We start from the raw sequence: 12,400 nt of genomic DNA, 5'->3' as shown, positions 1-12,400 counted from the left end.
GGTGGGCGGCTCCGCGTTCCCTGGGAGACGAGGTGCGCCTGCGCTGGCGGCCGAGTGCGCAGGCGCAGGCTCCAGTCGGCGCCTGCCCAAACCGTGAGGCGACACCCAGCGGCGGTTGAGGTGCCTTCGCGCCGGCGGTTCTTGATACGAGATGCTGGTGTTGATGTTGGTGGCGGCGGCGACCTTGCGGCTCTGCTTGGTGGCCGGAGCTCAGCAGCTGTGCCGGTGGGGCTGCCCTCCCCGGGGAGGGGTGTTGCCCAGGGTCGGGGAGGGGGCCGGCTTGTCCTGGAGCGGAGGCTTCCCAGTTTCTAGTTCTAGGAATCGAACTTGGTGTTGCCCCTTCTTTCTCCCCAACTCCAGCCCTTCACCAAGTCCCTCCACTGCCGCATCGAAGCTTGGGCCCGATTCCCACCCCTTTGGGCCACGTCCACCGCCACCGCCCCAGGCCGTGCGCTGCTTTCCCTCGCCCGCTCTGGCCGCAGGAGGGATTTGTAAACGAGTCTGATCTCGTCTTTCCCCTGCCCGGATTCTGTGGCACCCAGGATAAAGCCTAAGTTCCTTGCGCGGCCAGCGTTTTCCCGCATGATCTGGCCCAGGCTTTCCTCCACAGCAGCGCTGCTGACATTTGGGGGCCGTCCTGTACATTGTAAGATGTTGAGCACCATCCCTGGCCCCCACCCACCACCGCCGGTAGCGAGCGCTTCCTTCCCCAGGCTTGACAACCAAAAATGTCTCCAGCTACTGCCAAGCGTCCCCTGCAAATTTGAGAACCACTGATGTGGCCCCTGCCCACCCGTGAATCAGTGCCCCAGTCATCTCAAGTCAAACTCCGTCCAGCCTTGGGGACAGGGGAGTTGGTGTTTGCTACTCGTTCTGCCTGGCACACTTTTGCTTCCATGACTGGTTCCTCATTCTGATCCTGAATTAAATAGCACCTGTTTTGTTTTTTTTTTTTAAATGTTTATTTATTTTTGAGACACACACACACACAGCACGAGCAGGGAAGGGGCAGAGAGAGAGGGAGACACCGAATCTGAAGCAGGCCCCAGGCTGTGAGCTATCAACACAGAGCCCAACATGGGGCTGGAACTCCCGAACTGTGAGATCATGACCGGAGCGGAAGTTGGACGCTTAGCTGCCTGAGCTACCCAGGGGCACCCAGCACATCTTATTTAAAGCGCCCCCCACCCCCACCGGTTTTTGCTATCAATCACTAGCTTCTGTTACTGTTTTGACAAATTTTTTGGCTACTGCTGTCAGTAGAATATCAGCTCCATGAGGGTATGGAGTATTTATCTCACTCCTTACTCAGAACATGTTTAGATTTTGGTTTATGCAAAAAATACTGTTTGCAGGGTGCCACGGAGCTAGTCAGATGTTAAAGCCGAGTTCCTGCCCTCTGGCAAACCCTGCCTGGAGTAAGCTGTTCGGCAGCGCCCTGTCTGCCCATGGAATGGTAGATGTGAGCTTCTGGTGCGTGGCCTAACTTGACCTTTACAACAAAGTCCATGGGGCAGTAATTCCTTAACGTTCAATAATAATTTTTCTTCAGATTGTTTTTAAATATTTATTTTGGAGAGAGGGAGAGACAGTGCAAGCAGGGAGGGGCAGAGAGGAGGGAGACCCAGAAGTCAAAGCAGGCTCCAGGCTCTGAGCAGTCAGCACAGAGCCCGATGCGGGACTCAAACGCATGAACCGCAAGGTCATGACCTGAGCCAAAGTTGGAGACTTAACCGACTGAGCCACCCCGGAGCTCCAACCTTGTTTTATAGATGTGAAAACAGACCCAGCAAAATTAAAGACACACTTCCCTAAAGACACAAAACCAAGTGAAAAGTAGAGGTCTCCAGCAAGTTTTACCGGTGGGATTTGTCTCCACACTTGAAAAGACGGGTTCTATCCAATTCTCCCATTTCGTCACCCTGGTTCTCCAAGTGTGGTCCTCGACCAGCAGCATCAGCATCAGCATCACCTGGGAATTTGTTAGAATTCCCTGGATCTACTGAATCGGAGGTGGGGCCCAGCAATCTGGTTTATCAGGCCTCCAGGTGCTTTTGGCACACGTCAAGATGCTGTACCAACATCTTCCAGGCACCAGCACCGTCTCCCTGCCCCTGGCCACAGCCAAAAAAAACCCAAAAACCTGGGAGTAGGAGTTCCTAATATGGGGTCTGCAAATGCGCCTTTATGAGCTCTTGGGAATTACGTCCCCATTTTTGTGTATACCTATGTCTGTCTGTGGGAGAGAAAGGCCCACGGTTGCACCAGATTTCCCAGGGGCTCCCGTGACCCTAAAGCATCAGGAACAGGTGCTTTAGAGTTAGCCAAGAGGTACCTTGGTAGGAGTCATGCTGAATAAAAATGACAGATGGTCTCTCTTGTCACTTACCTCTAGTATTCACACGGTGAGGACAGGAAAGGTGTTTCATGTTAGTCAGCAAATTCAAGGGGTATGTGGCTCCATACTTCAGTCTCATTTTTCACTTCCAGAACTAACACTTCCTAGTGTTTCTTGGGTGTCAGTGTTGTGTCAGGCATAGAACACGATCTGATCCCCACCCCTGCGCTTTGAAGTAGAGATTCATCTTTCCCGTTGCACTAAAAAACTAGTTGAAAGAGATCAAGTAACATGAAGACAGCCAGGAGGTGGAAGTGGGTTTAGAACTCAGATCACCTGAGTTTTTCTCCAGTTTCATTTAATTTGAACTCTGGAGTAACAGGAAGCAGACTGTTACTTTGCTTAAATAACGCAGTGCAAGAGGGCACTTTTTTTTCACCCTCTGTGCCCTACGATGCACAAAGAATTAGTTCATCAGCTAAAGTGCGTTTCCTCCTGACATGGCATTATTTCAGAAGCGATGTCTGCATTTCTAAATCCTCTCCAAGTTCCTGCTTTCTACCTTGTTAGCTTTATAATTCCTCGTCCTCTGACCTCTCTGTCGAATAACTGATCGTATGTATGTAAGTAAGCAGTAACATACATAAGGAATGAGATATGAATCATTAGCCTGTGAATCTCTTTTAACTTTCTCTTGACCTAATTATAGATTCACGGCAAGTTGCAAATACAGCGCAGAGATGTCTCAGGCTTCCCCTCCCCCACCGCATGACATCTGACGTAACCAGAGTGTGATATAAAAACAGGAAAATTACATCGCTGTTATCCACCTACCTCAATTCTGCCTTTACACTTTCAATGTTTTATATTTGGAAGTTGCTTTTCATCGGGTGCTTATTACTGATCTTCAGATTTGTGTGACTGTCTCTCTAGGACCATCTGTATTTTTCATCGGGGACACCACGCTTGATTAAACATCCTTGCAAGAAAAACATAGCCCTGTATCTAGGGTAAGTGACCATTTTATGTCCCGTTACCGTCCTTTCTATTAAAACGTGAGATCTGCCCTCATTCATTCATCCATTCATTCAACAAACATTACGAAAGATGGCTCTCCGTCCTGTGTTGCTGGTTACTGGTCTGTAGGGAGCTCGGAGTTGGTGTGGGGGCCAAAGGAAGAGAGAGGAAGACACCGGCAAATAAACGAAAATAATGACAACACTGCGGTGCCTCTTGTCAGGGATCCTTGATATGATTAGTCATCACGGGGGCCCGAGCACGCAAAGCAATGGCAACACCGTGACGGCGTAGTCACTCGGGGATCACATGTCCAGCAGCCAGAGGTTCTGGTGAATCCGCTGGGAGAAGAGAAAGGGCAGTCGGAAAGCAGGAGACCTAGAGGCCGAGGAAGGCAGGAGCCAGGGAGGAGAGGGATGTCACGGAGAAGGCAGGGCACGTGGGTGGGGAAAACAGCCAACACAGCAGCGGGGCAGATGGGAGAGGAAGCAAGGACACAGAGGTCCAAGGTTGATGGCACTGTCTCCGGAAGCCAAGACAGACCGAAGAGAGAAGAAAGGTCACCAGAGAGAGAGAGGCTGCGTAGTGAGGGAGGCAGAGTCTGGACATGACCGCTGGTGGGAAGGCCTGGCCGAGGGGATGGCCACGGAAGGGGGGAGGGATGGGGCCAGGCCCTGGGCCAAGTGAGGACTCAGCTACTCCTGATAAGATGTGAATTCTGTCCTTTGATTTGCCACTCGTGGCTATCTAAAGTTTCCATCAGCAGCTGAATGGATAAACACAGGGTGAGGCACCCACACACTGGAACGTTATTCAGCTTTAAAAAGGAAGGACATTCTGGGGCACCCAGGTGGCTCAGTGGGTTGAGCCCCCGACTCTCGACTTCAGCTCAGGTCATGATCCCTGGGTTGTGGATTCAGTCCCCTGCATCGGGCTCCACACTGAGCGTGGAGCCTGTTTAGGATTCTCTCTCTCTCCCTCCGGCCCTTTCTCCGGCTCATGCGCACTCTCTCACTCGCTCTCAAATAAAAAATAAAAATAAAAAAGGGAAGGACATCCTGCCACCATGTGGATGGACCCTGGGGTCACTGTGCAAAGTGACAGAAGCCAGACACAGAAAGACACATCCTGCACGACCCCACTCGTGAGGGGTCCCTAGAGGAGTCCCGTCCGCAGACACAGAGAGTGGATGGTGGGAGCCAGGGGTGGGGGAGGGGCGGGGAATCAGTGCTTCATGGGGACAGAGTCTCAGTCTGGGGAGATGGAAAGTTCTGGAGACGGATGGCGGGGGCAGCTGCACGACAGTGTGACTGTGCTCAGTGCCACCAAACTGCACCCTAAAGAAATGATGATAATGGTCTGTTTTATGTATATTTCATCACCATTAAAATAAGTTTGAAATACAGATTTTATATTGTGTGTATTGTGCTGCCATTAAAAAATTTAAACAAAAAATTTAATTAATTAAAACTAAATACAGTGAAAAAGCCACAAACTAACCACATTTCAAGCACTCAGTGTAGCTGGTGGCAACCGTGTCGGACAGCTTTCCATCATCATGTCTGCTTTAGAGCAGGAGTCACAAACTGTGGCCTCCCAGGCACATTCAGCCTGCCATCTGATTTTGCCAGGCTGGCAAGATAAGAATCGTCTTTGCATTTTTATATGATTGGAAAAAAAAATCAAAAGTAGAATCATATTTTGTGACGTGAACTGATGTGAAATTCAAAAAAAATTTTTTTTAATGTTTACTTACTTTCGAGAGACAGAGAGACAGAGCATGAGCCAGGGAGGGGCAGAGAGAGAGGGGACACAGAATCTGAGCTGTCAGCACAGAGCCTGACACGGGGCTCGAACCCACGAACTGTGAGATCGTGACCCAAGCCGAAGTTGGACGCTCAACCGACTGAGCCACCCAGGCGCCCCATGAGACATTCTAATGTTTAATAAAATTATGGAATGTCACGTTTTGCCTATCGTGCTGGTGAGGATGAGGGCAAACGTGGATGAGGCCAAAGTGGGTCCCCCTCCTGTGGGGGACAATTTGGAAGAATCTGTCAAAATGGTCAGCACGTGTTCTCAGACACGACGATCCCATTTCTTGCCAGTTAACCTAAAATTATAACTTGTTGATGTTCCTAGAGCATATGCTTCCTGAGACCTTTGGGTGGAGAACAGGAAGCAGAGAGGGGAGACAGCAGAAGGACACAAGTGAGGGGCTGAGGCTGTGGTCCAGAGACAGACCTGGGAGGCAGCACTGGAGGGAGACAGGGTTAGGAGAACAGGACATGGAATCTAGTGGCTCAGAGGAGGAAGAGTCTTGGGGGTGGCTCCACCCAACAATCCATGATGTTCTTTTCTCCCCCAGTGTTTTATTGGTTTTGATGTCAGCTGGATACTTGCTGAAAGTATCTAACCCTGCAAAAGAAACAATATAAAGGTAAAAATAACAGAGAATCCTATCACTCTCATTCAACTATGTATTGGAGGTCCCAGCCAATGCACTATGACAAGAGAAAAACGTGAAATACAAAACACATTAGAAAGAGACAACATTTTGCCAAATCCAAAGAACTAACCAGCAGCACTAACTGAGTACAGCAGGATGGCCAAATACAACACAGATATTAAAAACATCAACACCTCTCAGGGCACCTGTGTGGCTGCATCGGTTGAGCATCTGACTCTTGGTTTCAGCTCAGGTCATGATTTCACGGTTTGTGGGTTTCAAGTCCCATGTCAGGCTCTGTTCTGTCAGCACCAAGCCTGCTTGGGATTTCTCTCTCCCTCTCTCTCTGCCCCTCCCCTGTTCACATTTGAGCCTGTGCACTCAATCACATTCTCTTTATCTCAAAAAATAAACATTAAAAAAAAAATCAACACCTCTCTCATAAACTAGCCATGAACACTCAAAAAAAGCAGTTATGAAAAACATCATTCCCAGTGACAACAAAAACTTTAAAACACATAAGAATCAACTCAGCAATTCCTTTCTGTCTAAAACCATAAAACTCTCCTGGAGGGGGCAGGAGAAAGAGCTCTGGATAAGGAAGCAATATACCATGTTCATGGATGGCCTTTCACTTCTTTCTTTCTTTCTTTCTTTCTTTCTTTCTTTCTTTCTTTCTTTCTTTCTTTTTTAGTTTATTTATCTTGAGAGAGAGAGAGAGTGCAGAGGAGGAGCACAGATAGAGGGAGAGAGAGAGAATTCCAAACAGGCTTTGCACTATCAGTGCAGACCTCAGTGCGGGGCTCAAACCCACAAACCGTGAGATCATGACCTAAACCCAAATCAAGAGTCTGATGCTTAACCGACTGAGCCACCGAGGCACCCTGATGAATTTTCAGTTCTTAAAAGTTTTCCTGCCTGAGGGAACACATTGTTTCTTTCATACACACACATTCCTAGTCTGAAACCTTTTACTTCAGTGGGATTAGAATCATATAAATGGCAAAACTGAAGTTCATCCTGGGTAAGGCAAGTGTAACATATATAAAAGATATCATTTATATAATTTTATATTTGACATGGTCACACTTTTAAAATAATGTTATTTCAAGAATGCAAATATCCAGTCTATAGAAGTTTACTCATGCAAAAACAGATAGATAGATAGATAGATAGATAGATAGATAGATAGATAGATAGAACTTAAATGGTTCCTTGTTAAAAAAAAGGGGGGGGGGTATTTTGTTTCAACAGAACATTTTTAGAGTGCCTATCTTTGTCTCTTTTCTTTTCTTGTATGAAATTGTCCTAATTTAACTCTTTTATTGTCTATTTCAGAAGACAAATATTTTTCACAAGAGATAATTTCAAAAGTAGTCTCCTTCCACTTTCCCTCCCTACATCAATAAAGGTAGTTATTTTACTTAACCATCTGAAAGATTCCCAACATAAGTAACTCTTGGGGGGATGGCGGGAGGGGGGAGATACAGTTTGGAAATATCACACTAGTCTGTTTTTGTAAGCCTGGGGGCTTATATTACAATGTACCTCTTAAAAGACATTAAGAGCAATTTCTAAGCCAGAGGAAGGGTTGATTATTCTATTCTATTCTATTCTATTCTATTCTATTCTATTCTATTCTTTTTCCTGAAAAAAAGAGACAATTCTGAAGAGAATTGTGGGAAGTGTGTGAGTTAAGGATAGATTACATACAGTAATCTTGGGCCCTCCCTTAATTGTCCTAAAGCAAAACAGAAAAACCTTTACCCTCTCAGTAACTACCCTGAGAAATTCTACCACTGGCCCCTAGCCGAAGAAGGTTTTGCCATCAATTAAAATGCCAATATTTCTCTTATAAGCGACATGTTTATCATTTATGTTCATCGTTTGTTACTTACTCTTTAGGCTTTACCCTCAGAGAAAGTTTTGGTAAGGAAGAAGGGGATTAGAGAGAATTCAGGTATCCGAGGGCACCGAACACCAACTCCAACCGCCCAGTTTTGGCTCCGACCCCAGGATATACCATTCCCAGCACCTAGGAACCACACAGCTCTTGCTATAGCATGCATGTCTCTTAAATGTGCATCTAGATGTCTCACTTCCCGAATCCTCTCAAAAGATGCACTCACGGATCTCCTACATGTCGTTATTTTTAGGTCGGCATACCAGAAGTAACATCGGCACATATCGCTGGCTCGGTGTTGCTGTTAGTAGTGAATCAAAAAGTCTATGTTTATGATTACGAAGCCAATTCCTGGAACGCATCTATAGGTATATGTGTGGTTTTCAAAAAAATTTTGTTGGCGATCATCCGAGAACAGGTTGTTGATTTTGGAAATACAAACAGTGCTGCTCCTTGGATGTCAGCCCCTGGACATCACCTTGTTCTTTAAAATTCAAATGAAAATTGGTTACACGGTGGGAACCTAGTGTTTCTGTCCAGGATCGTGGTCACGAGCCACAAAATCCCGCTCTGACTGATTGGAGTCAATGAGGGACATCAACGGGAACTGCGTGGGAGTGGATGTCAGGAAGGATCGAGGAGGGCCGAGAATGGCTTGTACGCACTTGGTGACAAGCCTGGGTGATGGGAATATTCAGTCCCACCTACTGCATGTTAGGGACAGAGAACAGGAGAGAAGGTAAGCCATATGAAGAGAGAGAAAGAAGAGAACCATCCCGTAGCATGCAAGGCGGCGAGGTCGAGAACGAAGACAAGGAAGGTACTATTCTTTGGAAAAGAAGGATGGTTGGGTACCCATTGAGATGAGAAAGAAAGAGGTCCATCAAGGTTTCTCAACCCTACTGCTGCTGACATTTAGGGCCAGGTCATTCTCTGGGGTGAGGGGGGCTGGCACCCTGGGTACTGTGGGGTGTAGGGCATCCCTGGCCCCACCCACCCCATGTCAGGAGCGCCCCTCCACCGATGCATCCTGACTCCCCAAATGTCCCCAGATATCACCGAGTCCAGAGCCACCGGGCTGGTAGATCGCCATCTGGAAACTCGTTCATCTTTTGCTTCACTTGCGTTACTTTTGGCAAAAGACTGTGGGCCCCACGAGACGGAACCTGGCCCAGCCAGTGTGGTACCTGCCAGGTGTTTGCTGAGCCCTGGCCGGCGAGGGGCCTGCAGCCCTGAGAGGGACCGAGAAGCACAGCAGAAGAGCCACACCTTGGCTTGGCCTCTGTCTGACTTTTCTCGAACGAGTTCCAGGGTGACCTCCAAGAACAAGGTGACCGAATACACAGATCCCGGGTACGTGGGGGCCGTGTGCAGGCGCGGTGTGGACTGCTGGTAGAGAATGTATGTAACCCCGAGTGGGGCTGCGAACCCGACGGTAGTTCCAGGCCACAGAAACTGCTCTGACCAGCCTTGGGCCCATCGATTTTCACATCCAAACCAAATACAGAGCTGCCTCCAGAACATGGGCCCATCCATTCTTTACAGCACTCACTGCCCGCAGCCAAACTGCCTCCTGGCCCTCCCCGCTTCCTCCCTCCCAACTCTCCCAGGCTGGCTCCCTCTAGCTCTGCAGCGGCCCCCCCCCCCCCCCCCCCCCCCCCCCGTCCTCTTGCCGACCTTTGACCTTCGGTTCGGTTCTTTTCAATCTTAGCTTCATGCCTCTTTCTCCTTTGGCGGGAGGTGGTACGGGGGAGGGAAGCACAAAATTCACATAAAAACTGGCCATTTCCAACCATCTTAAAGTGTACAAAGTACTCGGGCATTTAGAACATTCGCAATGTTGCACAATCATCACCTCTGTCTAGTTCCAGAACATTCCGTCACCCCCAGAAGAGACACTCCCCCATTAGCTGGCACCTCCCCCCCAGCCCCAGTCCCAGCCCCAGCCCCTGGCAGTCACGGTCCCCCTTCCTGTCTGTGGAGGAGCCTGTGCTGGACGTTTCACACACACGGACTCACACCCCTTGTGGCTTTTTTGTATCTGGTTCCTTCCCCCAGCGTCGTGTGTTCGAGGTTCCTCCCCGTTTTAGCGGGTGTCACTGCCTCTCTCCTTTTTAAGGCTGAATAATGTTCCCCCGTGTGGATGAACCACTTTTGTTTATCCGTTCATCAGCCGGTGGACGTTCGGTTGGTTTCGTTCTTTTGTGTATTCGCGAATAGTGCTACGATGCACCTTTGTGCGTGAGTTTGTGTGTGGATGTAGGTTTTCAGTTCCCTGGGGTAATATAACCGAGGAGAGCAGGTGCCGGGCCATGTGGAAACTCCATGTTTTAATTTATTGAAGGAACCATAAGGGTTCCTCGTAACATAAGTCAGTCTGCTCTCCATCCTTCCCCTTTTCTTCATAACTTTCTTTAATAGCATCCAAAGGGCTAACTCCCCACCCTGGCTCCCACCACCTACCTTCTGTCTCTGTGGACGAGACTCCCCTGGGATCATATAAGTGAACTCATACAGGATTTGTCCTTTCATGTCTGGCTTATTCTACTGAGCATCATGTCCCCAAGGCTCATCCATATTATAATAGGTGCCAGAATGTTCTATCTCTTTTTTTTAAGTTTATGTATTTATTTTGAGAGAGAGAAAGAAGGCATGAGTGTGGGAGGGGTAGAGAGAATCCCAAGCAGGCTCTGCACAGTCAGCACAGAGCCCAGTGCGGGGCTTAAACTCACAAACTGTGAGATCATGACCTGAGCTGAAGTCAGATGCGTAATGGACTGAACCACCCTGGGGCCCCAGAATGTCCTGCCTTTTTAAGGCCAATTAATATTCCGCTGCGTGTATACGTGATGTTTCTGTTCACCCATTCATCTGCCGCTGGACCCCTGGGTTGCTTTCTCTATGTTTCAGTTATTGTGAATAATCCTGCCATGAAGCATGGGGGCACATGTGCAAATATCTCTTTGTGTCTCTGCCTTCAGTTCCTTTGGGCATAGACCCAGAAGTGGGATTTCCAGAGCTCTATTTTCAATTTTTTGAGGCACCGTCACCCTGTTTTCCATGCCACAGGCACCAGCTTACATTCTCACCAACGGTGCACAAGGGTTCCAGTCACTCCCCACCCTCGCCAACGCTCGTTTGCTGTGTCTCCGATAATAACCATCCTGATGCGCGTGTGTGCTATCTCACTGTGGTCTTGCTTTGCATTTCCCTAATGATCATGGATGTCGAGGGCACCTTTTCATGTCTTGTTGGCCACGTGTATATTTTCCTAGGAGCTGAAGCTTCTGCTTTTAAAATAGAATCCACAAGGGGCACCTGGGTGGCTCAGTCGGTTAAGCGTCCGGCTTCTGCTCAAGTCAGGATCTCACGGTTCATGAGTTCGAGCCCCGCGTCGTCGGGCTCTGTGCTGACAGCTCAGAGCCTGGAGCCTGCTTTGGATTCCGTGTCTCCCTCTCCCTGCCCCTCCCCAGCTTGTACTCTGTCTCTCTCTGTCTCCCTCTCAAAAATAAACATTTAAAATAATTAAAATAGAATCGATGAACGCCTCGCCAAGAGAAAGGAGCCTTTCCTGCCATTTTGGCAGGGTCCTAAGAGTTCCTGCAAAGCCAGTGGTTCTCAGCTCTGACGGCTGTGTCCCTCGGGTGACACTTGCCATCGTCTGGAGATACTGCCCACAACCGAGAACGATCTGGCCCCAAGTGTCAGTAGGGTCAAGGCTGAGAAACCCCGCTCTACCCTTTTCCCTGGAAATTAGGGAACTCGTGTTTTTTATGATTTATATTTCTTTCTAAGTAGTCTCCATGCCCAACATGGGGCTCGAACCCACAACCCAAGACCAAGAGTCGCATGCTCTTACAACAGCCAGCCAGACGCCCCACAAACTCATGTTTTTGTTTTTTTTGGTTTTTTTATGCTCTTTTCCTTTTAGGCATAGAACACCCTGTTTCACATATTTCTGGTGATAATTGTTGTTACAGCGGACATCCCTTTTGTGTGGTGAGTATACAGTGTGTAGCCTGTCCATTTTTACAGTGCTTTGAACATAGATAATTAAGAATGAAAATAAGGACAGAGTAAAGCATGAGAGCTGGCACATCAAGTCCCAGGATGGGCTTGGGCAATGTCTCTTTCCCCAGTTCAGGAGAGGGATCCCCTGGCTGGCAGGAATATATCCACCTTTGTTCCTTTTTTTTTTTTTTTTAATGTTTATTTATTTATTTTGAGAGGGAAAGCGTGTGCACAAGTGAGAGCAGGGCAGAGGGAGAGAGAGAGAGCAGCAGAGAAAGAATCCCAACCTGGATCCCAACTGTGAGGAGAGCCCAGTGTGGGGCTTGATCTCATGAACCACAAGATCATGACCTGAGCCGACATCAAGAGTCGGATGCTCAACAGACTGAGCCACCCAGGTGCCCCCTACTCTCTCTCTCTCTTTTTTTTTAAATAAGTTTCTTCCTTTTTTAAACTTGTTATTTTGAAATAATTACAGACCCTACCAGAAGTCCCGTGCCCCCTTTACCAATGGTTCTTCCAATGGTTCCATCTTATGTAACTACAGTATAAAACTAAAACTTGGGGGGCTCCTGAGGGGGCATCTGGGGGGCTCAGTCAGTTAAGCATCCAATTTCAGCTCAGGTCATGATCTCACAGTTCGTGGGTTCGAGCCCCACATCAGGCTCTGTGCTGACAGCTC

The 12,400-nt window shown here is 48.3% G+C and overlaps 1 protein-coding gene across 2 annotated transcripts in view; it reads left to right on the top strand.

Moving 5' to 3' along the window:
- Nucleotides 1–61: 61 nt before the first annotated feature.
- CATSPERD (cation channel sperm associated auxiliary subunit delta) overlaps nt 62–12,400 on the top strand; it is a 42,117-nt gene continuing 29,778 nt past the window's right edge. Inside the window, exons 1-6 of one of the 2 annotated variants that reach the window (XM_027049269.2) lie at nt 62–225; nt 2,396–2,450; nt 3,272–3,348; nt 7,143–7,215; nt 7,961–8,075; nt 11,639–11,706. In XM_027049269.2, coding sequence (XP_026905070.1) covers nt 152–225; nt 2,396–2,450; nt 3,272–3,348; nt 7,143–7,215; nt 7,961–8,075; nt 11,639–11,706 — 462 coding nt within the window. In that variant the 5' untranslated portion in view covers nt 62–151. Of the gene's footprint in view, nt 226–2,395; nt 2,451–3,271; nt 3,349–7,142; nt 7,216–7,960; nt 8,076–8,117; nt 8,447–11,638; nt 11,707–12,400 lie in introns of those variants that run through there. The other variant, XM_053220032.1, reaches the window with a different exon arrangement.

This window comes from Acinonyx jubatus, chromosome A2 (assembly GCF_027475565.1).
Source record: "Acinonyx jubatus isolate Ajub_Pintada_27869175 chromosome A2, VMU_Ajub_asm_v1.0, whole genome shotgun sequence".
NCBI lineage: Eukaryota > Metazoa > Chordata > Mammalia > Carnivora > Felidae > Acinonyx > Acinonyx jubatus.
Note: the sequence above shows the minus strand (reverse complement) of the source record. Positions and strands in the feature narration are given on the sequence as shown.